This window comes from Erythrolamprus reginae, chromosome 5, assembly GCF_031021105.1.
Source record: "Erythrolamprus reginae isolate rEryReg1 chromosome 5, rEryReg1.hap1, whole genome shotgun sequence".
NCBI classification, from domain to species: Eukaryota; Metazoa; Chordata; class Lepidosauria; order Squamata; family Dipsadidae; genus Erythrolamprus; species Erythrolamprus reginae.
The window spans coordinates 102,482,650-102,507,778 of record NC_091954.1 but is presented as its reverse complement, the minus strand read 5'-3'; the positions used below and the strand labels follow the sequence as shown (position 1 = coordinate 102,507,778).

Sequence of the window (25,129 nt, the reverse complement as noted above, 5' to 3'; positions counted from 1 at the left end):
TACAGATGGCAAGAAATACCACAATAAAACACAAAATGAAAGTAATTGTGATTTTAAAGCAAATTCTCAGAAGAATAAGAAATATTACTTGCATAAAAATGTATCAATTTTTGATTAAGTGTCTGATTAGAAAAGGAATGAAGTTTAGATGGCTAATACCTGAAGGGTTATTGGTGAATTGACAAGAACAAAGACATATACTGGATACTTTGAATAAAACAGAGTCACTTTATTATCAATATATTGAGTTCTTGGAAGATACATAACCCACTGACGAAGGAAAGGAGAAGAGTCAAGAGATAAAGGAAAAAGAAATTGCTACCCAATTTGGCCTATCATACTCTGTGTATATGAAGAAAAAAGAGTTAAGAATAAATAGCAAAATATTAAAGTGCATCTTGTATTGCAAAAAATATGGTATGTTTCAACAACAAAATCTTAGTTCTGACTGCTATCCTGTGACCAGGTAGGAGTGGCTTGACAATCATGTGACTGGGGGGGTGGCCATGTGACTGGGGGGGAGTGGCTTACCGACGAAGATAAGTTTTCAAATAGGTGCTTGGACTCTTTTTCAGTTGATCAAGTCACATTTGAATAGCCACAAAAAAACACAAATGATGGACAGCATTATCTGTTGAGGAGCACAGTAACATTTTAAGGTTTTGTACTGAATCCACAAGGTTCAGTATGATAACAGATTAGGCAAGTAGCTCAATTTTCTTTCATTGCTATAAAAGTTCGGTTCTAGATCATGATTAAAATGATTAAAGCCATTCTTGGTTGATCTTATTGAACTGGTATAGGGTTTCCTGCTTGAGTAGGGGTTGCATAGGAAGACCTCCAAAGTCCTTTCCAACTCTATTAACTAAGCAAATGTAATAATTAGGTTGCTTCTTGAATGATAGATTGTTAATGTTATTGGTGAGCCAGGAAAGTGGGGTTTTTTTTTTGGTAAGCCTATAAGAAGGCTGCAATGCAGAACCAGTTGCATAATGTTTCCAAGAAAACTCCATTGTGGCTTGTTTCACAAAGTCATTCAGGTCATAATTCCATCTGTAAATTTTACAGATCACCTCTGCTAATGATCGCTACACGCTTAACTCTGAACCTTGGACAGAGTTAGAAGCTGCTCTTACGATATTTGAAACACAGTCACTGAATTTTACCCTGTTCTGACATGCTAGTAAGACATGTTGCAATTGGTCTGCTGTCTGTTTACTTCAGACATAAAGTACTCAATCTCTCTCCTCCCTAGTTATGCAAAGCATTTTTTTCCTCTCTGCACCTAAACAAGAAAATTGCATTACATCACTCACCAGATGGACTCAATTTTCTAATCTTGTAGTTGCTGGCATTTACTTACATTTCATATTTATTTTATTTGTTACTTATTTGTCTTGCCTTTTCGTCTAAAGGTTTCTGGCTGATGTACCTGACTCAATGCCCTTATATTTTAAAAACCCAACTCTCCTGGAACGTAGATGAAATAGATTAAGATCACCCAATATATTGACTTATTATTTATGCCATTTCTGTACTGCCTCAGTCCAAATTAGTTCCCACCTGCAAAGTTGCACTTAATGGTGGGAAGAAAGGTTGAAAAACGGGGCAAAATGCACTTAATAAATGTCTCCACATCAGGAATTTGGGGCTCCGTTGTGGTCATAAGTGGAGGACTACCTGTACACCACAGGTAGTCCTCACCACAGCATTGAAAAAAGACAGTGATGACTCTTTTTTTAAGATCACTTCAGCATCCCCCCAGTCACTTGATCAAAATTAAAATGCTTGGCAATGAGTTCATGGTTAGGGTGGTTGCAGCATCCCAAAGTCATATGATCCCCTTTCGCAACTTTCTGACAAGTAAAGTCAATGGGGAAGTCAGAGGCTCGACTACAGAGTGGGCCTTCTCCAGGTCCCGTCAACTAAACAATGTCGCTTGGCGGGACCCAGGGGAAGAGCCTTCTCTGTGGCAGCCCCGGCCCTCTGGAACCAACTCCCCCCAGAGATTAGAATTGCCCCCACCCTCCTTGCCTTTCGTAAGCTGCTTAAAACCCACCTCTGCCGCCAGGCATGGGGGAATTGAGATACTCTTTCCCCCTAGGCCTTTACAATTTTATGCATGGTATGTCTGTCTGTATGTTTGGTTTTTATAATAATGGGTTTTTAACTGTTTTTAGTATTGGATTATTATTATATGCTGTTTTATTATTGCTGTTAGCCTCCCCGAGTCTGCGGAGAGGGGCGGCATACAAATCCAATAAATAAATAAATAAGTAAATAAGTAAGTAAGTAAGTAAGTAAGTAAGGAAGGAAGGAAGGAAGGAAGGAAGGAAGGAAGGAAGGAAGGAAATAAATAAATACATACATACATACATACATACATACATACATACATACATACATACATACATACATACACTTAACAGCCTTGTTACTAACTTAATAACCGTGTTGATTCACTTAACAACTGTGGCAAAACGGTCATAAAATGGAGCAAAATTCACTTAACAACTGTCTCACTTAGCCACAGAAATTTTGGGGCTCAATTGCAGGGCTTCTGATGCAGTTATATTGTACTGCAGTTACTGTAGTATTAAGGTTTATACATATATAATACCATCTGTGTGTCTGTGGATATAATTATGCTGTATGTCTTTCAAATATTTTGCCTTTTCACTCTTCCTTTTTTTCACCCTTAGTGCGACTTCTATCATTACTTAGGACTGGGCCATCATTCAACATTGCTAAATAGTATAGTTGGTTGCCTGGAGGGCCTGACTATGCCCCCTGCAGGGCCTGTGAAGATAACAGATGCCATATTTGACGGTGTTGAGGTCCGCGTGTATCAGCCAGATACACTGGTCAGCCAGAAGACGTTACATCGCAGCGTCATCTACATCCACGGAGGAGGATGGGCTTTGTTAAGTACAAGTAAGCAGTCCGAAAGTGGAATGGGATAACTCGCCAAGCCAATTCACCTCATGACAATCACCTCGGGACAATTCACCTCAAGACAATTCACCTCAGGACAATTCACCTCAGGACAATTCTTTTCAGGACAATTAACCATGGGACAATTTGCTACAGGACAATTCATCAATTCACTTTAATTATTTAAAATAGCTTTTTAAAAAATCATTTTAAATGTTGTCATTTACATTTTTTTCGCCCCTCCTTGGGACCTATTCCATTATTTCTTGGCTATCAATATAATTTTTATCCTATGGTGAGTTGTCATGGGGCGAGTTGGCCATGGGGATGTGGCGAGTTGTCATGGGCTGGGCTGTGCATTGTTTTTCTTGTTCTTCTCCACCTTGCAATCATTAACTCTCTGGAGATAGTCCTGACTTAAGCAATAGTCATTGGGACTGGAATATCAGTCACTGGACTTCTAAAGCATGATGCCACAGGACCACATCACTTAGCAATGGCAGACCAGACGGTCCCACTGCTGTTGCTAAGCAAAGAAATGCTCAGAGTCTCTTGACAGCTTCAACAAGCTCGGTGAGTGGGGAAGCCAGCAGGGAAAATCACAAATAGCAGTAGCACTTAGACTTACCACAATTTTCAGAGTATAAGACGCACCGGAGTATAAGACGCACCTTAGGTTTTGGGGAGGAAAATAGGGAAAAGAATCTGCTTACCAGGTAGTCATCTGGCTAGCGTCTTTAGTCTGCTAAGCTTTAGCACATTATTTTATCCCCTGGTTATGGCTTAAAAAAAACTTTACTCTGAGAGAGTAACAGTGAAAGAGCTTGCAATCCAGTAAGAGCTGGGAACATCATTAGCACCTGGAAAGAAACATTTGGAGCAAGTAGATCAATGGGGAAAAAAACCTGCAAAGACTTAGGGCTTGGAAAACATTCTTTGCAGAGAGTAACAATGAAAGAGCCTGCAAGCTGGTAAGAGCTGGCAACATTGTTAGCACCTGATTAGGGCTGGAAAGAAACTTATTCGGAGTAAGTTAGAACAATGAAAAAAAAAACCTGGAAAGACTTAGGGCTTGGAAAACATGAAAGAGCTTGCAATTTGATAAGAGCTGGGAACATTGTTAGCACCTGGTTTGATGACTAGTCGTGGGAACCATTCTGTTCACAAGAACTACTCATTCAGCGTCATTTTAGTTTTGATCTCTCATTAACCAAGAACTACTTGTACACAGAGAATTTTTAGTGCTCTCTGAGCTTGTTTACTGACAGATGTTTCATCACCCAAACTTGCTGCCCTGAATCCTTTGGGATTGGGCGGCATACATATCAAATCAATAAATCCTCACTGGTATTTATGATGTTACCTAGTTTGCATAATAAATATCTGCAAGAAAACAAGCAAGCTCAAGGGAGTCCTCTTGTCAACCTTGAGCTTCAAATATTTATTTATTTATTTATTTATTTATTTATTTATTTATTTATTTATTTATTTATTTATTTATCAAATTCGTATGCCGCCCCTCTCCGTAGACTCGGGGCAGCTAACAACAATAATAAGACAATATAAACAAATCTAATATTTAAGTTAATTTAAAAACCTCAATTTAAGAAACCAATCATACATACAGACATACCATGCGTAAATTTTATAAGCCTAGGGGGAAGGGAAAGTCTCAATTCCCCCATGCCTGACGACAGAGGTGGGTTTTAAGGAGCTTACGAAAGGCAAGGAGGGTGGGGGCAACTCTGATATCTGGGGGGAGTTGGTTCCAAAGGGTCGGGACCGCCACAGAGAAGGCTCTTCCCCTGGGTCCCACCAAATGATATTGTTTAGTTGACGGGACCCGGAGAAGGCCAACTCTGTGAGACCTAACTGGTCGCTGGGATTCATGCGGCAGAAGGCGGTCTGGTAGATACCCTGGTCCGATGTACTCCTTGTACAGTATAAATTTGCCACATTTAGACTTTGAACACAGAAGGTGCTATGCCTGGAACACAGAAACATGGTCACATAGCATCTACTTTCAGGCTTTTGAAAGAAGCTACATCTTTTCTCCCAAGAACATGGAACTGCCTTGTGCAGCTGCCTCATGATCCCTAGAAAAGCCATTTTAAAGCCACCTACACCCTAGAAAAGCCATTTTAAAGCCATTTTAAAGCCACCTACTCCCTAGAAAAGCCATTTTAAAGCCACCTACTCCCTAGAAAAGCCATTTTAAAGCCACCTACTCCCTAGAAAAGCCATTTTAAAGCCACCTACTCCCTAGAAAAGCCATTTTAAAGCCATTTTAAAGCCACCTACTCCCTAGAAAAGCCATTTTAAAGCCATTTTAAAGCCACCTACTCCCTAGAAAAGCCATTTTAAAGCCATTTTAAAGCCACCTACTCCCTAGAAAAGCCATTTTAAAGCCATTTTAAAGCCACCTACTCCCTAGAAAAGCCATTTTAAAGCCACCTACTCCCTAGAAAAGCCATTTTAAAGCCACCTACTCCCTAGAAAAGCCATTTTAAAGCCACCTACTCCCTAGAAAAGCCATTTTAAAGCCACCTACTCCCTAGAAAAGCCATTTTAAAGCCACCTACTCCCTAGAAAAGCCATTTTAAAGCCACCTACTCCCTAGAAAAGCCATTTTAAAGCCACCTACTCCCTAGAAAAGCCATTTTAAAGCCATTTTAAAGCCACCTACTCCCTAGAAAAGCCATTTTAAAGCCATTTTAAAGCCACCTACTCCCTAGAAAAGCCATTTTAAAGCCATTTTAAAGCCACCTACTCCCTAGAAAAGCCATTTTAAAGCCACCTACTCCCTAGAAAAGCCATTTTAAAGCCACCTACTCCCTAGAAAAGCCATTTTAAAGCCACCTACACCCTAGAAAAGCCATTTTAAAGCCATTTTAAAGCCACCTACTCCCTAGAAAAGCCATTTTAAAGCCACCTACACCATCGGAAGCATCTTTCTGCTCTTGAATCCATCATTCTAGTGTCAACCCATTTCCCCTAAATTGGGTTGCTGAAAATAACATGTGGAGGAAATCCAGGGACAGATTGTTAAATGGAAAGATTTACACTACCACTTGATCTTTTGACCTTTTTTTGTTTATTGCTAGTAGCTGGATACCTATGCTTCACTACAAAACTATGTGATAGGGCATGATACATTGACTGTTAAACTTGAAAATGTATGTAGAAACATCATATCAGAGCATGTTAATATAAGACAACTGGCAGTTGGAACAGAATTCTTTTCGGGTGTGGAGGGGGAGTAGAATGTCTAAACTCCCAGCCCACAGGCTGGATGAGTCAAGTACTGGCCACACCCACACCTAGTTTAGAAAAGGGGTAGCATCAGAGTGTGTTAATATAAGACAACTGACAGTTGGAACAGGGTTCTTTTCAGGTGGGGAGGGGGAGTAGAAAATGTTAATTCCTTAGCATCAGAGCAGGTTAATATAATACTGTATAAAAATACTAATGATCTGATGGTCATTTTGAAAAAACCCTCTCTTAGTGAGCATCTGAAATCCAAGAGGAACATACATGCCAAGTTTCAAGTTTGTAGGCTTTACAGTTCTAGAGATTTTGTGATAATGGAGTGCTATTTGGCTTTCATATACAGCAGTACCTCTAGATACTAGCTGTTCCATATGCGAGTATTCCAAGTTACGAGCTGAGATGTGAGCAAAATTTCTGTTCGACACCCGAGCTCAAATTCGGGATATGAGCCGAGCGTCTACTAGGTGGCACAAGAATTCCATTTTTTCCAGTTATCTCGGCACAAAAAGCCAAATCTAAATGCATTGGTTCAAGATACGAATTGATCGACATACAAGGTCGGCTCTGGCACGAATTAAACTCGTATGTCGAGGTACCACTGTATATATATTAAATTTCTCTCCTACATGGTGATTCTGGACACTGTTTTCCAGAATTCTGTGGCCAGTTACCATAAAGCCTTAATTGGTTGGAGATTTTGATTTTAGGATTTTCCTTTTTTAAAAAAAAATGTTCAATTGTCCCTTTTTTAAATTTGACAATCTTGGGATTCTCGAAAGTCCAACATAAATGTTTTTATGCATCAAGAATGTCATTTGTAGAATATGTACCTTTGCAAGTAAAAATATCTGTTCTCTGGACATCCTGAAACTGTATGGTCAGCATTAGCCTCTCTCTCATCCTTGGTTGTCTCTCCCTGCAGAAGGAAGGTTCTATAATTATCTCTGTGCGACTATGGCTGAATCTCTGGATGCTGTCGTGGTCTCAATTGAGTGAGTATGTTGCAAGCAATAACTAAGAAACTCGTATGGTCTGGGTTTTATCTTTATTGTTTGGCAAGATTCAAGAAGAGGAAAGAAAAAGAATTAAATTGCTATGGAGTAGAACTCAGAATATGGAGAATGAAGGATAAAGTTCTGGAAAGAGGCATACCACTCAGCTGAAGTTAGTTCCATACGCCGACCATTATACCGTTCTTGGCAAAGGAAAACAAACGGTTCACCTTCATGACAAAGTGGTTCCATCCATAATCTCCCTCTTCCTGCTTGTTATACCTCTAGCTGCATAGCTAGAGGTATAACAAGCAGGAAGAGGGAGATTGTGATCCCCTTATATAGAGCGCTGGTGAGACCACATTTGGAATACTGTGTTCAGTTCTGGAGACCTCACCTACAAAAAGACATTGACAAAATTGAACGGGTCCAAAGACGGGCTACAAGAATGGTGGAAGGTCTTAAGCATAAAACGTATCAGGAAAGACTTCATGAACTCAATCTGTATAGTCTGGAGGACAGAAGGAAAAGGGGGGACATGATCGAAACATTTAAATATGTTAAAGGGTTAAATAAGGTCCAGGAGGGAAGTGTTTTTAATAGGAAAGTGAACAAAAGAACAAGGGGACACAATCTGAAGTTAGTTGGGGGAAAGATCAAAAGCAACGTGAGAAAATATTATTTCACTGAAAGAGTAGTAGATCCTTGGAACAGGATCAACAGCAGACGTGGTTGGTAAATCCACAGTAACTGAATTTAAACATGCCTGGGATAAACATACTGTATATCCATCCTAAGATAAAACACAGGAAATAGTATACGGGCAGACTAGATGGACCATGAGGTCTTTTTCTGCCATCAGTCTTCTATGTTTCTATGTTTCTAGTTCTGATAGAAAGCTGGAGTGGCTGTGGGTTCTGCCTCCCAAGGACACCTCCATCTGTCCATCCATTACCCTGGTGGGGGGGAATTTTGAAAAAAACCCCAGAGAGGGTCCGCAACCTGTGCATCCTCCTCGATCCACAGCTGACTTTGGAGCATCATCTGGTTGGCACACACAGGCATGTTGGAGTTGAGCAAGGGCAATGGCTCGTGTGACAGCAAATAGGGCTCCGCGTGCCACCTGTGGCACCCATGCCAAAGGTTTGCCATCACTGGCCTAGGATAATTCTTTACCATGTGCATATTCTTCCGCATTTACAATAGGATAACGTAAGCAGGCCTTTCTCCCAGCGAGCATTCTGTTGATGGAGTTTCAGATATCTATTATTTAAATTTTATTTTAAAATGCGAGAGAAAAGATATTAAGAGATCTCACAATGCAGCTATCGCATGCAAAAGTTTGCAGAATGATTAGACGATAAAATTAGAAGAAAATACAAACTATTCCATTGTGGGGGAGAAAACATACTTTATCTTTATATATCAACTAAGATTAGAACAAATATAAAGAAAACATCATGACAGTTTAATGCTTTAACCCTTTTAAAACTATTAGTAAAATCAGATTAAAGATTAGCTAAGGTAATTATGCAACAGAAATAAACAGCCATGATTAAAGGGCTTAGAAACCATATTTTAGGGGAAACCCCAATCTTGGTTATGGCAGCAAGCCACGTACAAAATTACAACCCACAAATGCAGGCTGAATTGAATTTACTATAACCTCAGCTTTGTTTTATATTTAGTTATTTTTGACACTGATACATACCCCCATAATCTAAAACCAAATTATAGTTTTGTGTGTTTGCGCAAATCCGGACCACGTGTACTTGCTTGTTTAAAGTATGATTGATTCCCTAATTAATATTCTTCTACCGCACGAATCCCAGCGGCCGATAAGGTCCCACAGAGTTGGCCTTCTCCGGGTCCCATCGACCAAACAATGTCGTTTGGCGGGCCCCAGGGGAAGAGCCTTCTCTGTAGCGACCCCGGCCCTCTGGAATCAACTCCCCCCAGAGATTAGAACGGCCCCCACCCTCCTTGTCTTTCGCAAATTACTCAAGACCCACCTTTGTCGCCAGGCATGGGGAGTTAGGATATTCCTTCCCCCTAGGCCATTACAAGTTATGTATGGTATGTTTGTGTTTATGTTTGGTTTTTATAATAAGGGTTTTTAGTTGTTTTATTAAATTGGATTGTTACATGTTGTTTTTTATCATTGTTGCTAGCCGCCCCGAGTCTGCGGAGAGGGGCGGCATACAAATCCAATAAATGAATGAATGAAGGAATGAATGAATGAATGAATGAATGAATAAATAAATAAATAAATAAATAATATTTATCATCCAGGCATTTCTCCTTTTTCTTCCTGTTTCACTTCCAACACTCAGAAGCTATAGGGACACAGTCTAATCAACCTGATTACTAAATCAGCCGTTTTCCAGATTTCCACAATACAGTGGTGTGTATTACAATACAGTGATCCCCCGGTTATTGCGTCCCCAAACATTGCGAACAGGGTAATTTGCGATTTTTGAACCCGGAAGTCAAAACACCATCTACGCATGCGTGCCCTTTTTTTCTATGGGCACGCATGCGTAGATGGGGCCCGGCAGATCAGCTGCTGGGCGGCTTCCCTGGGTCTTCCCCCTCTTGCTGGCAGGAGGGCGAGCAGCGGGCATTAGCAAGGAGTTTCCCCACCGCCCACGCAAACTCCTCGCTGCCGCCCGCCCTTCGCCCGCCCACACGCTGAGTCCTGAAGCGAATTCGCTCCAGGACTCAGCTCGAAAGCGCCGAGAGCCAGCCTGGACAAGCCGTTCGCTGGCGCTGGCTATCGGCGCTTTTGAGCTGAGTCCGGGAGCGAATTCGCTCCCGGACTCAGCTCCAAAGCGCCGAGAGCCAGCCTGGACAAGCCGTTCGCTGGCGCTGGCTATCGGCGCTTTTGAGCTGAGTCCGGGAGCGAATTCGCTCCCGGACTCAGCTCCAAAGCGCCGAGAGCCAGCCTGGACAAGCCGTTCGCTGGCGCTGGCTATCGGCGCTTTTGAGCTGAGTCCGGGAGCGAATTCGCTCCCGGACTCAGCTCCAAAGCGCCGAGCGCCAGCCTGGACAAGCCGTTCGCTGGCGCTGGCTATCGGCGCTTTTGAGCTGAGTCCGGGAGCGAATTCGCTCCCGGACTCAGCTCCAAAGCGCCGAGAGCCAGCCTGGACAAGCCGTTCGCTGGCGCTGGCTATCGGCGCTTTTGAGCTGAGTCCGGGAGCGAATTCGCTCCTGGACTCAGCTCGAAAGCGCCGAGAGCCAGTGCCAGCGAACGGCTTGTCCGCTGCCTGCCTGCCCGCTAGCGAGGAGCTGAAGATTGGGGGCGGCGCGGCTATTTTAAAATGTCGCTGCCGGCATGGGGTGCTTGCCAGCACCCCCCGGACCCCCAACCCGGGTTTGGGGGGCTGCTAGGAAGCCCCCCAAGCCGGCGGCAAACAGCCGCCCCGCCCCCAATCTTCGGCTCCTCGCTAGCGCTGTGGGAGTAAAAACACCATCTGCACATGCGCAGATGGTGTTTTTACTTCCGCAGCGCTACTTCGCGAAAACCCACTCGTTGCGGGGGATCCTGGAACGGAACCCTCGCAACGAGCGGGGGATCACTGTACAGTAATCAAAGCACATGAATTTCTCCAACATGTTAAATAATAATTAATGCAAGCTGGGGCTGCTTCACAAATAAATACATTTTCCAGGTCTTTAAAGCCACCTTGTGGAACCTAGACCTAATAAGAGTTAAGGGGATTGTGTGTTTTTTCCCCTCTGGGAGGGTATCAGTCCAAGTAGTAACAAAACATCAGCAACCAAATATAAATGTTGTACGTGTTCATCTCCTTGAAAACAAACTCCACAAGGACAAACAGTTGCCAGATTTGGTCCCGTAAGAATATCTCACGCTCATTCAGTTTCCCTCATTATCTTACCACACTTGTTTTTCAGATTTGTGTGGGTTTTCATAATCCAACTGCAATTGCATCTTTCCCCTGTGAAATCCACAGATTTCAAAACCTCAGCTAGATCTCTTAACAAGGACCTTCCCTGGATTTAAAGCTAAAATCCTTTGATCTATTCAGGCCTCAAGACCTGCTGTTGTCAAGACTCAAACATTGCTTGTGTTTTAAAAGGTGTTTGAACCCGTACTGAATTTATTTATTTGGTTGGTTGGTTGGTTGGTTGGTTGGTTGGTTGGTTGGTTGGTTGGTTGGTTGGTTGGTTGGTTGGTTGCTTTATATGCCGCCCCTCCCTGCAGACTCGGGGCAGCTCACAACACTGGCAAAAACAGTACATAGTAACAAATCTAATACAGCAATCTAAATTACAGTTTTAAGTTAAAAAGTCCATAAAAGCAACCCCAATATATATATAAAAAACAAGCACACAATCAATCATAGACCAAAACTACATGGGCAAGGGGGAGATGTTTCAATTCCCCCATGCCTGACGGCAGAGGTGGGTTTTAAGTAGTTTACGAAAGGCAAGGAGGGTGGGGGCAATCCTAATCTCTGGGGGGAGCTGGTTCCAGAGGGTCAGAGCCACCACAGAGAAGGCTCTTCCCTTGGGTCCCGCCAGACGACATTGTTTAGTCGACGGGACCCGGAGAAGGCCAACTTTCTGGGACCTAGCCGGTCGCTGGGATTCATGCGGCAGAAGGCGGTCCCAGAGATATTCTGGTCTGGTGCCTGGTCAATAATTTAACCCCTAAAATTAATTAATTAAAAAGACAGTAAACATAAAAACATATAACACATGGACAAAAATAGTATAGAATAATTATGGCTATAGGTGGGAAAGCAAAGTCTGATGTTCGCACGAAAGAGGAGCGACACTTTCTGGTTAATAGAAAGCTGTTTTTCTTTAACTTGAGCCACCACTGTGTTTCTGGGATTGTTTTTTTTTTTAAATAGGAATTTTCCCAAATGTAAAGAACCAGTGAAGAATAAATCATAGAATAGTTTCAGTTGAAAAAGTAAGTTGCACGGCCTCCCAAGGATAACTCCATCTGTACGTCCATTACCCTGGGAGGGGGGAATCATTAACCCCCTCAGAGAGGGTTCGCAACTTGGGCGTCCTCCTCGATCCACAGCTCACATTAGAGAAACATCTTTCAGCTTTGGCGAGGGGGGCGTTTGCCCAGGTTCGCCTGGTGCACCAGTTGCGGCCCTATTTGGACCAGGACTCATTGCTCACAGTCACTCATGCCCTCATCACCTCGAGGTTCGACTACTGTAATGCTCTCTACATGGGGCTACCTTTGAAAAGTGTTCGGAAACTTCAGATCGTGCAGAATGCAGCTGCGAGAGCAGTCATGGGCTTACCTAGGTATGCCCATGTTTCACCATCACTCCGCAGTCTGCATTGGCTGCCGATCAATTTCTGGTCACAATTCAAAGTGTTGGTTATGACCTATAAAGCCCTTCATGGCACTGGACCAGTTGTGGCCCTATTTGGACCAGGACTCACTGCTCACAGTCACTCATGCCCTCATCACCTCGAGGCTCGACTACTGTAACGCTCTCCACATGGGGCTACCTTTGAAAAGTGTTCGGAAACTGCAGATCGTGCAGAATGCAGCTGCAAGAGCTATCATGGGCCTTCCTAAATATGCCCATGTCACACCAACACTCCGCAGTCTGCACTGGTTGCCGATCGGTTTCCAGTCACAATTCAAAGTGTTGGTTATGACCTATAAAGCCCTTCATGGCATCGGACCAGAATATCTCCAGGACCGTCTTCTGCCGCACGAATCCCAGCGACCAGTTAGGTCCCACAGAGTTGGCCTTCTCCGGGTCCCGTCGACTAAACAATGTCGTTTGGCGGGACCCAGGGGAAGAGCCTTCTCTTTGCAGCCCCGACCCTCTGGAACCAGTTCCCCCCAGATATCAGAGTTGCCCCCACCCTCCTTGCCTTTCGTAAGCTCCTTAAAACCCACCTCTGTCGTCCGGCATGGGAGAATTGAGATATTCCCTTCCCCCCAGGCCTATACAATTTATGCATGGTATGTCTGTATGTATTATTTTTAATATTAGATTTGTACATATTGTCTTTGTTAGCCGCCCCGAGTCTACAGAGAGGGGCGGCATACAAATCTAATAAATAAATTAATTAATTAACAATTTTGTCCAGCTGCTCCTTGCCTCAAATGTTAATAAAGGATGGATAGATGTGTCCTTTCCCAGCACAAGGTTGCATTTCAGCTTTTGATGTTGGATGGATATGAGACCCTCCAGTGCATTTAAAGAAGACCTGATTGTACCATGTTTTCCCCAAAATAAGACATGTCCTGATGTTAAGGAATTTTCGGGGCATGTGTTCCCACACTCGCTGACTCCTGCACCCCCAAGATAATAATCCCCCTGCCCAATAATAAGGCCAGGGCCATATTTTGGGTAGTCCTGTCTTATTTTGGGGAAAACATGGTAGATGTCAGATTAATAGAGGAATAGAAAAAATTACTTCCATTAGCAAAAACTTTAGAAGAGAAGGATTTAGGGGTAGTAATTTCTGACAGTCTCAAAATGGGTGAACAGTGCAGTCGGGCGATAGGGAAAGCAAGTAGAATGCTTGGCTGCATAGCTAGAGGTATAACAAGCAGGAAGAGGGAGATTGTGATCCCACTGTATAGAGCGCTGGTGAGACCACATTCAGAATACTGGGTTCAGTTCTGGAGACCTCACCTACAAAAAAGATGTTGATAAAATTGAATGGGTCCAAAGATGGGCTACAAAAATGATGGAAGTTCTTAAGCATAAAACGTATCAGGAAAGACTTAATGAACTCCATCTGTATAGTCTGGAGGACAGAAGGGAAAGGGGGGACATCATTGAAACATTTAAATATGTTAATGAGTTAAATAAGGTTCAGGAGGGAAGTGTTTTTAATAGGAAAGTGAACACAAGAACAAGTGGGCACAATCTGAGGTGAGTTGGGGGAAAGATCAGAAGCAACGTGAGAAAATATTATTTTACTGAAAGAGTAGTAGGTGCTTGGAACAAACTTCCAGCAGACATGGTTGGTAAATCCACAGTAACTGAATTTAAACATCCCTGGGATAAACATATATCCATCCTAAGATAAAATACAGGAAATAATATAAGGGCAAACTACCGTATTTTTCGCTCCATAAGACGCAGTTTTTTTCCTCCCAAAGTAGGATGAAAAATCAGCCACGTCTTATGGAGCGAAGATGCAGGCAGGGAGGGGGGGGAGGCGCTGGAGCAGAGGGGGGCGGCGGCGATATACTCATCTGGAGACCGCCGCCTCTGTCGCCGCCTCTCCTCTTCCCAACCCCGAAGAGAGCCGCGCCTTTCGGCCTCTGGAAGTGCTGGGCCGGGGGACGCCTCCACCCCGCAGGTTTAGGAGGCGAAGCGGCACCGGAGGAGCGTTGGCGGTTCCGAGCCTTTGGGAAGGCTACGGGAATCGCTTCAGGAGGCGGGGAGGTCTCGAAGACCCAAAACCCAGCCAGTCGCTCGCAGCCGGCCGCCGCCTGTGCAAAGTTTGGCTGCGAACTCGGCTGGCTAGCTGCTGCCTGGCCCCCTCCCTCCCGGAGGAGGGTCTCCCTTCGCACCACCAGCGGCGCTCCCCCCGCCAGCCAGCCAAGCCCCGCGCCCGCCGGAGCCGGCTCTTCGCTCTTCCCCCGCTGCCCGCTGCGTTTGCAGGAGGTGGGGAGGGTCGCCAAGGCCAGGGGGACAGAGAGAAAGAAAGAGAGGGACAGTGAGAAAGAAAGAGAGGGACAGAGAAAGGGAGAGAGAGAAAGAGAAAGAAAGGTAGAGAGAAAGAGGGAGAGATAGAAAGAAAGAAAGAAAGAGAGAGGGGGGCTTTTTTGTATATTTTCCCAATTCCCCTAGGGCAGTGTTATTGTAATAAATATTTTAGCCTACTTTTTGGCTCAAAATATTTTTTTTCTATTTTCCTCCTCTAAAAACTAGGTGCGTCTTATCAGCAGGTGCGTCTTATAGAGCGAAAAATACGGTAGATGGACCATGAGGTCTTTTTTTGCCGTGAATCTTCTATGTTTCTGTAAAATACTTAGCAATCTATGACTCCTGTAACCATAGACCCAATCTCCTGAATAAAATTGCCAAGGGTCATCATCAATATTGAATTTTTATTGAAATAGGAGGTGTTATGTCTGCTTTGTTGAAGGGTTGAATTTTATTTTTCTTGTTATTAAATAAAATTAAAGGCTTTTGTCTTCTGCTGGATAGGACAGGAGCTGGCTAACACGTGCCATTGCTTAGAACAATAGCCCGTTTCTATAAATGGATTAATCTAAAATTAGAGACGCAGATACCTTTCTCCTTCACTCCGCTGAAAACAAGCAATTAATCCTTTTCCAATTTAGGGCAGCCGGCGTCCTCTAGTGGCTTGATATGTGAACTGCAAAAACTAGAAATGAAATTTAGCCTTTCTGAACTCTTTCCCATTATCAATAGAACAAATTAAGATTTGCAGTATTTCTCAAGTTGAAAATCCATAATGTGATTTGTTGAGTTTTTGGCTTAATGTAACATGTGGATCCCGTTGCAGCTTACAAATCACCATTGAAAATCAACATTTGTAAGCTAACCCTAGTGATTTATTTAACAAAGCACGATTAAATGAAGTGTAGTGTATTATGAGCTTTTAAATGCAGTCAGAAATAAATATGTAATGCTTTAGGTATCATCTCTAGCATATTTTACATAGCGTAATTTTAAAGTGATGTAATTCCACTACGCATTATTCATTACATTTCTACTTAGGCTTAGTTTACATATCATATAGCCTTACACTTTTGATATTCCCTTATTATTCTGGCTTTTGGTACCTATTGGAGCAGTCCTGACTATATTTGACTGGTTTCGTATGCCTACCTCTTCATAGTATATTATTTCCTATTATTTTGCAATCCATTGTTCTATGCTGGCTTTTGGCCACAATAATCTTTAAAATTCAGGTTTAAAGTAAATGAACTACATTGTGTGGCTTGCTCACCCAGGATTTGGTCTGGATTCTTCAGGATTTGGTCTGCAGTGAAATTTGTCTTTTTAAAACCCATTGTTCTCCCATCATTGATGCTGATGAAAATTTTTGTCTTCCCATAAGACAGTGTCATTGATTTTGGATAACAAGGTTCCATAGATGCTTGCGGCTAACACAAACTGCATAACATATGGGCCAAGAAAATAAGAACTTTTACTGAACCAGCACTCATGCAATTCAGGGACCGCCTTCTGCTGCACGAATCCCAGCGACCAGTTAGGTCCCACAGAGTTGGCCTTCTCCGGGTCCCGTCAACTAAACAATGTCGCTTGGCGGGACCCAGGGGAAGAGCCTTCTCTGTGATGGCCCCGGCCCTCTGGAACCAACTCCCCCCAGAGATTAGAATTGCCCCCACCCTCCTTGCCTTTCGTAAGCTACTTAAAACCCACCTCTGCCGCCAGGCATGGGGGAACTGAGATACTCTTTCCCCCTAGGCCTTTACAATTTTATGCGTGGTATTTCTGTATGTATGTTTGGTTTTTATAATAATGGGTTTTTAACTGTTTTTAGTATTGGATTATTATTGTATGCTGTTTTATTATTGCTGTTAGCCGCCCCGAGTCTCCGGAGAGGGGCGGCATACAAATCCAATCAATCAATCAATCAATAAATAAATAAATAAATATAATAATAATAATAATAATAATAATAATAATAATAATAATAATAATTCCCAGCCAAGATTCTTCAGAAGTTGTCAGACTATAATTTCTAACCAAATGGCCATATGGCTAGAAACCATCCCTAGGCATATGGCCAATAACCAGAAATGAGGACAGTTGTATTCCAACATTCTCAATGATGGGAGAGGCTGTGGCCAATCCTAACTCTTCCCTATTTAATAATCAACTCAATGTCTACAGAGAATCTCAGTCATCCAGGTCATGGTTGTTTCCCAAAGGTGCTTTTTCAGGAGTAAAATGGACTTTCTTGTTGTTGTTTTCTTTTGAAGATGTTTTGCTTCTCATCCAAGAAGCTTCTTCAGCTCTGACAGGGTAGTGGGGAATGGAAGGATTTATATTCCTTGCAGACAGCTAATAAAACAAGAAAGTCCAGTTGCCCTCTGAAAAAGAACTTTTGGGAATCAACTCAACAAAATGTTATTTTCACAAGAACAGAAGTTGATTCTGCGAACAATGTTTTTCAATCTTGGCAACTTTTAAGGAGTGTAGACTTCAACTCCCAGAATTCCCCAGCCAGTATGCTTGTTAAAGTCACCCAACTTGAAAACCGCTTCACTAAGATAACAATAATTTAATTTTTCTATGTATTTTGGACAGTAAAATCAGCCACTCACAAAATGGATCTGCAAGCAGGACATCTTTTTCCTGTGTACTTTCACAATGCAAAATATTGTTGTTATTAACCCAATCTTCCCACGACACTGTTTTTTCTAATTGTATCCCAACCATTCCCAGCCATATTTTCTTTCTTTGTCAAGTGACAAAGTGACACTGCTCAAAAAAATAAAGGGAACAATTAAACAACACTTAAACAATACAATATAACTTGAAGTGAATCAAACTTCTGTGAAATCAAACTGTCCACTTAGGAAGTAACACTGATTGACAATCAATTTCACATGCTGTTGTATACTTTGTACAGAACAAAGTATTCAATTAGAATATTTCATTCATTCAGATCTAGGATGTGTTATTTGAGTGTCCCCTTTATTTTTTTGAGCACATTTTGTAATTTATCATTTTGACTGTCCCACATTCTGTAATTTATCATTTTGACTGTCATTTGTCATATTGGCCATCCATTATAAAACCTGGCTTGTCTTAACACAAGAATCTTTTCTTTGCAGTTACAGGTTAGTGCCAGATTTCCACTTCCCGGCACAGTTTGATGATGTCCTCCGGGCTACCAAACATTTTCTGCTGCCAGAAGTCCTAGCTCAATATTCTGTTGATCCCACCAGAATTGCAATTTCTGGTGATAGCGCAGGAGGCAACCTGGCTGCTGCCGTGAGCCAAGAGGTAAGAAATGTTCTGGGCGGCCTGAACAAAGATCCATATGGATCTGTATGGAAGGTGCCAGGATTGGGACTAAGCGAGGACACTTTCACTTTGTTTGGGAAGGTTTTAGTGGTCAATTCTTGACTGTCCCCATGAAAAGGATTGGGGAAGGGGAAAGGGGACAATTTCTGAAAAGCCAGGATGGGTGGGTGGGTGGGTGGATGGATGGATGGAAAATAGATAGATAGATAGATAGATAGATAGATGGATGGATGGATGGATGGATGGATGGATGGATGGATGGATAGATAAGATAGATAGATAGATAGATAGATAGATAGATAGATAGATAGATAGATAGATAGATAGATACGATGGATGGATGGATAGATGGATGGATGGATGGATGGATGGATGGATGGGTTGATGGATGGATCGATGGATGGATGGACAGACAGAGTGACAGACATAGACACATAGATACAGTAGAAAGATAAATAGATACAATAGATGGATGGAGAGATAGGTAGGTAGATAGGTTGGTAGATAGATAGATAGATAGATAGATAGATAGATAGATAGATAGATAGATAGATAATAGATAGGTAGATAGATAGATAGATAGATAGATAGATAGATAGATAGATAGATAGATAGATAATAGATAGGTAGGTAGGTAGGTAGCAGACAGACAGACAGACAATGAAGGCACCTGGCTAGAACTCATAAATTCTAGTCCCACCTTTGGCATGAAGCTATCTAGGTGACTTTGGTTCAGTCCCTCATCTTTAGGAAAAAGAACCCGTGATTATCTTCTATAAGCTGTGATTATCTTTTATAAAGAAGACTCTATTCTGTCCTGAGACCAGCAAAAGTTATGAATGCCACAGCTACAAGAGAGATCAGCCTTTGGGAGAATGCTTAAAATAAAATTTGTGTCATACTACCCCCCCCCACCATTTTAGAGTTTTAAAAGCACTTTCAGTCCCTTTCTCAGAAATTTAGCTTCTCAGTTTCTTTATTGGCAGTTCTTTTAATATTTTCATGTAGATGTCATAAAATTTGCTCTGTAAAGACCTTTTTTCTAAGGAAGAAGTGAAGTGCAAGTTTTCTGGCCTGGCCTTCATGCTCTCAAATTTCCTAGGAAATTTTTCCGGGCTCAGGTTCTTAAGTAGAAAATGGTTCTTAAGTAGAGGCAAAAATCTTGAACACCCGGTTCTTATTTATAAAAGTTCTTAAGTAGAGGCATTCTTAAGTAGAGGTACCACTGTATTGGATTACAAATTCTTCTCTTTTTCCAGCTCATTCTGACCATTTGCCAAGCTAATGTAAGTTGTGCAACCCATTTACATTACAAAAAACTTCCAGTTAATAGTTCCACACACACCCTTCCAATCAGACATCTTAACTCCTTGGTATGTGCTTCCCACTAATCTGTAATGTGATCTCTTTGTTTTTGGTTAGTGTATTATGTAAAACCGGCCTAATAAAGTGAGGTTTATTGAGTAAAAGAAAATATATGCTGCCAAACTAAGGCTCGATTTTTGCAATACGGAAGGGTGTGTGTGTGTGTGTGTTTGTGGAAGGGGAAGCCTACAGCAGAGGTCCCCAAACCTTTTACACAGGGGGCCAGTTCACTGTCCCTCGGACTGTTGGAGGGCCGGACTATTAAAAAACCTATAAACAGATTCCTATGCACACTACACATACCTTATTTCTTTCTCTCTCTCTCTTGCTTTCTCTCTCTCTCTCTCTCTTGCTTTCTTTCTGTCTCTTGCTCTCTGTCTCTTTCTCACTCTCTCTCTTGCTATCTCTCTTCCTCCCTCCCTTTCTCTCTCCCTCTCTTTCTCCCCCTTCCTTCCTTTCCTCCCTTCCTTCCCTCCCTCCTTCCTTCCTCTCCACTTCTCTTTCCCTCGCTTTTCCCCTTCTCTTTCCCTTTTCTATCCTTCTCTCCACTTTTCTCTCTGTCTTTTCCCTCTTTCATCCTCCCTCTTCTCTCCCCGCGGAGGACTCACCCGACAAGCCTCCACCCTCCGACCCTGCACTCCCATTCAATCCCCATTCAGAAAACAGGAGCTAGCAACTCAAAGAGAAGGAGGCGGGTGTGTGCGTGTATGTGTGTGTGTTGTGCCCAGCTCGGCTTTCGGCAAGCCTTACTTTACTTTGGGTGAGATGAGATTGATGGGGACGTTCTCACTGCTTTACCAGTGTGGCCTTGGAAAAGACCCGCGGGCCAGATAAATGGCCTCAGCGGGCCGCATGTGGCCCGTGGGCCGTAGTTTGGGGACTGCTGGCCCACAGCATTGAGTTTAGGATAGAAGCGGTGTTTTAATTATATACTGCGGGCTCCTTATAGATTCAACAATAAGTGGAGAAATTATTTTGATTTATAGTTTTTAAAATGGCACACTACTGCGTGACAATACAATACAAATCTAATAAATACAAATACAAATATAAATGTTATTTTGCTTCCATGTGCCTCTGATTGAGATAACCGATTTAAGGGGCAATCATTTGAATTCCAGTGGATTTCTTCATACGCTGCTGCTGCTCCTTCCATAACATTGGGCCTGATATAAGGCCCTGAGTACCTAATGACCTCACCTACAAAAAGATATTGACAAAATTGAACGGGTCCAAAGACGGGCTACAAGAATGGTGGAAGGTCTTAAGCATAAAACGTATCAGGAAAGACTTAATGAACTCAATCTGTATAGTCTGGAGCAGTGTTTTTCAACCAGTGTGCCGTGGCACACTAGTGTGCCGCGAGACATGGTCAGGTGTGCCGCGAAGCTCAGAGAGAGAAAGAAAACAAGAGAGGGAAAGAGAGAGAGAGAGAGAAAGAGAGAAAGAAAGAGCAAGAGAGAGAGAAAGCAAGCAAGAGAAAGAGAAAGAAAACAAGAGAGAAAGAGAGAGAAAGAAAGCAAGAGAGAGAGAGAAAGAAAGCAAGAGAGAGAGCAAGAGAGAAAGCAAGAAAGCAAGAGAGAGAGAGAGAAAGAGGGAGGGAAGGTGGGAGAGAGAAAGACATAGAGGGAGGTAGGGAGGGAGAGAGAAAGAGAGCAAAAAAGAGGAAAGAAGGAAGAGAGAAAGAAAGAGGGATGGAGAGAGAGAAAAAAAGAGGAAGGGAGAGAAAGAGGGAGGGAGAGAGAAAAAGAGTGAAAGGGAGGAAGAGAGAGAGAGATTTTTTTTGTCCAAACTTTTTTTAGCCGCCCCCCCCCCACTCAATGTGCCCCATGGTTTTGTAAATGTAAAAAATGTGCCGCGGCTCAAAAAAGGTTGAAAATCACTGGTCTGGAGGACAGAAGGAAAAGGGGGGACATGATCGAAACATTTAAATATATTAAAGGGTTAAATAAGGTCCAGGAGGGAAGTGTTTTTAATAGGAAAGTGAACACAAGAACAAGGGGTCACAATCTGAAGTTAGTTGGGGGAAAGATCAAAAGCAACATGAGAAAATATTATTTTACTGAAAGAGTAGTAGATCCTTGGAACAAACTTCCAGCAGACGTGGTGGATAAATCCACAGTAACTGAATTTAAACAAGCCTGGGATAAACATATATCCACCCTAAGATAAAATACAGGAAATAGTATAAGGGCAGACAAGATGGATCATGAGGTCTTTTTCTGCCGTCAGACTTCTATGTTTCTATGTTTCTAATCAGGCACAATAATTATCCTTATGGATTGAAGGGATAGGCTGTCCTAGCAGATTAATTGTGAGACTAATTGAGATAAATAATATAGAACTACTTAACTGCAACCCTCTCCATTTTTTTCCCCTTGACATGACGACTTTAGATTTTTCTTTAAATTGTAAACACATATAATTACGTTATTAGCATTCAAATTATATAACATTCAAGATCAACATCCTTTGATCTTAAGGCTGGCCAATTTATGACCTGTCTAATACGAGGATTGCCCAGAAAGTAATGCACCACATTTTTTTTCTCCAACAATTATTTATTGAACAGAATGAAACTTACACACAAGAAAGAATGATGTTTCTTCTACACTCCCTATTTTTCCATGTAATCTCCGTCCTGTTCTATGGCCATCCTCCAGTGAGACACAAGGGTGTGTATGCCCTGTCGGTACCACTCCTTGTTCTGCTTACGAAGCCATTTCTGCAGTGTGCGAATCACCGAACCGTCTTCTAATGGCTTCACCCTCTGTGCCCAGCGACTAACCGTACTTCTGTTGACTGCAGATTCTCCATAAACTGTACAGAAACATTTGTGAATGTTCCCAATAGTTTCTTTCTCCCCAGTGAGAAATTCAATGACGACACACTGCTTATAACATACATCACTTACAGACGCCATTTCGAAACGCTGCTGCAGCTACACTATTTGTCTGAAGAAACACAAAATTTACACACACACTCTTGACAATTCAAATAATGTATATCTAAAGTTTCGCATTCGTACCATTACTGTAAGCTGAGAAAGAAAATGTGGTGCATTACTTTCTGGGCAACCCTTGTAGAATGCTTGAATTTTACAGAATAATAGAGTTGGAAGGGACCTCGGAGGTCTTCTAGTCCAACCTCCTGCTCAATACCATGGGTAGGTTCTAAATTACCTCGCTGCTGGTTAGCTTCCTCATACGCTGCATAGCCGCGCATATGTTCATATGCACGGTGCCATTTTTTTTTTAAAAAAATCCACCTTAAAGAGCCCAAAACAAGAGAGTGGCGCATGTGAAGTGCCAGAAGTTCAGCTCCCGCGCATGCGCAGAAGAAAAAAATCCCCCCTCAAAAAAATCCCCCCCCCCCCAAAAAAGATGGCGGTGTCCACAGACTGGCATTGATAGAACCAAATCTCACTTGTGCAAGCATCTTCATGCAAAATTTTACTTTCTGCGCATATGCAGAAGCCAAATCTTGCACGGGGGAACACGTGCATGCTTGGGAGGCACACAGCTGCGCACCATCTCAGAATTTCCTACTGGGACGGAACACCTGTGTTGTACATATGGGTTTAATTCATTCACTCACATATAGAGACCCGGGGTGGCGCAGCAGGTAGAGTGCTGTACTGCAGGCCATTGAAGCTGACTGTAGATCTGTAGATCAGCAGTTCAAATCTCATCACCGGCTCAAGGTTGACTCAGCATTCCATCCTTCCGAGGTGGGAAAATGAGGACCCGGATTGTGGGGGCAATAGGCTGGCTCTGTTAAAAAGTGCTATTGCTAACATGTTGTACGCCGCCCAGAGTCTAAGGAGAAACGCGGCATAAAAAATTTAATTAATAAATATTTATATTATATATATATATATTAGGTTAGCTTAGCTTAGCTTAGCTTAGCTTAGCTTAGCTTAGATTAGATTAGATTAGATTAGATTTGTATGCCGCCCCTCTCTGTAGACTCGGGACGGCTAAATAATAATGTCGCATGTTGAGTTTCTGGATTTCCCCCTTTCTTCCATATTGCAAAAATCAAGCGTTAGTTTGGCAGCATATATTTTCTTTTATTGAAACTGCACTTTATTAGGCTGGTTTTGAAGAAAACAAATTATAGGCCGGTGTGTTCAAGTTCTATGCGTTGTTTGACTGAGTCACTCCCTGTTTTCTGTCTTCTTTCTACAGATAAGCCAAGAGGAGAACATAACCAATGGATTTAAACTTCAGGCCCTAATCTATCCTGTCCTTCAATCTTTTGATTTTAATACTCCTTCATACCAACAGAACAAGCTCAGCCCAATCCTGGCACGTTCAGTGATGGTGCAATTCTGGGTAGAGTATTTCAACGGAAGTTATGATTTCGTCCAGCCCATGTTGATGAACTATCATACCTCTCTAGATGTGAGCGAAGCCAATTCCTTTAGAGACCAAGTAGACTGGACTTTCCTTCTGCCCTCAAGATTCAGGAAGAATTACAAACTTGTATCTCCTACCACGGGGAAACCTGAAATCATCCAAAATATTCCCGCTCTATTAGATGTCCGCGCAGTTCCGCTTCTGGCTAACAAAGAGCTTTTGCGCCAGCAGCCCAAAACCTATATTATGACTTGTGAGATTGATATTCTAAGAGATGATGGTCTCATGTACGCCAAGCGGCTAGAGAAAGCCGGCGTAGAAGTCACCGTTGACCACTTTGAAGACTGTTTTCATGGCTGCATGGTCTTCACCGTTTGGCCACTTAATTTTTCTGCAGGATTTCAAACCAGAGACAGCTATTTCAAGTGGCTGAACGAAAACTTGTAAACAGAGAAAGGTTCGGCCTCCAGAAAAGGAATTCATGCTACTCATCTGAAGACATTGTTAAAGAACTTCCTGTACAGGATAGCATGCTTCCCCTGTACATTTTGTGACACATAATTTATGGGGGGGGAAAGTCTTGTGTAATCTCCAGATCCGATTCTAAATGTATTTGCAAGGAAATAAATCTGGTTTTAAGGGAGGCAGTAGAAAAGGTTGGCTAAATAATAATAATAATAATAATAATAATAATAATAATAATAATAATCGACATCGCAATCCCAGGAGACAGCAGAATTGAGGAGAAGCAGCTAGAGAAATTAGTGAAATATGAAGATCTAAAAATCAAGCTGCAACGACTCTGGCATAAGCCAGTGAAAGTGGTCCCAGTGGTACTTGGCATGCTGGGCGCAGTGCCAAAGGATCTCAGCGGACATTTGAAAACCATCGTAATTGACAAAATCTCCATCTGTCAATTGCAAAAGGCCGCTTTACTGGGATCGGCAAACATAATTTGCCGCTGCATCACGCAGTCCTAGGTGCTTGGGAAGCGCCCGACTGGTGATGACATACGAAATCCAGCATAGTGATCTTGTTTGCTGTGTTGTACTGACATAATAATAATAATAATAATAATAATAATAATAATAATAATAATAATAATTTATTAGACTTGTATGCCGCCCCTCTCCGAAGACTCAGGGCGGCTAATAATCTATACCCCTGCACACAGCACAATTGGGTGTGCAAAGGGTTTGGGAGGCCT

The 25,129-nt window shown here is 42.4% G+C and overlaps 1 protein-coding gene across 1 annotated transcript in view; it reads left to right on the top strand.

Annotated features, from left to right (window-relative positions):
• NCEH1 (neutral cholesterol ester hydrolase 1) overlaps positions 1 to 24,565 on the top strand; it is a 31,813-nt gene extending 7,248 nt beyond the window's left edge. The window contains exons 2-5 of the mRNA XM_070753650.1: positions 2,703 to 2,934; positions 7,127 to 7,196; positions 18,004 to 18,175; positions 23,752 to 24,565. Coding sequence (XP_070609751.1) covers positions 2,703 to 2,934; positions 7,127 to 7,196; positions 18,004 to 18,175; positions 23,752 to 24,369 — 1,092 coding nt within the window. The 3' untranslated portion in view covers positions 24,370 to 24,565. The remainder of the gene's footprint in view (positions 1 to 2,702; positions 2,935 to 7,126; positions 7,197 to 18,003; positions 18,176 to 23,751) is intronic.
• Positions 24,566 to 25,129: the final 564 nt, after the last annotated feature.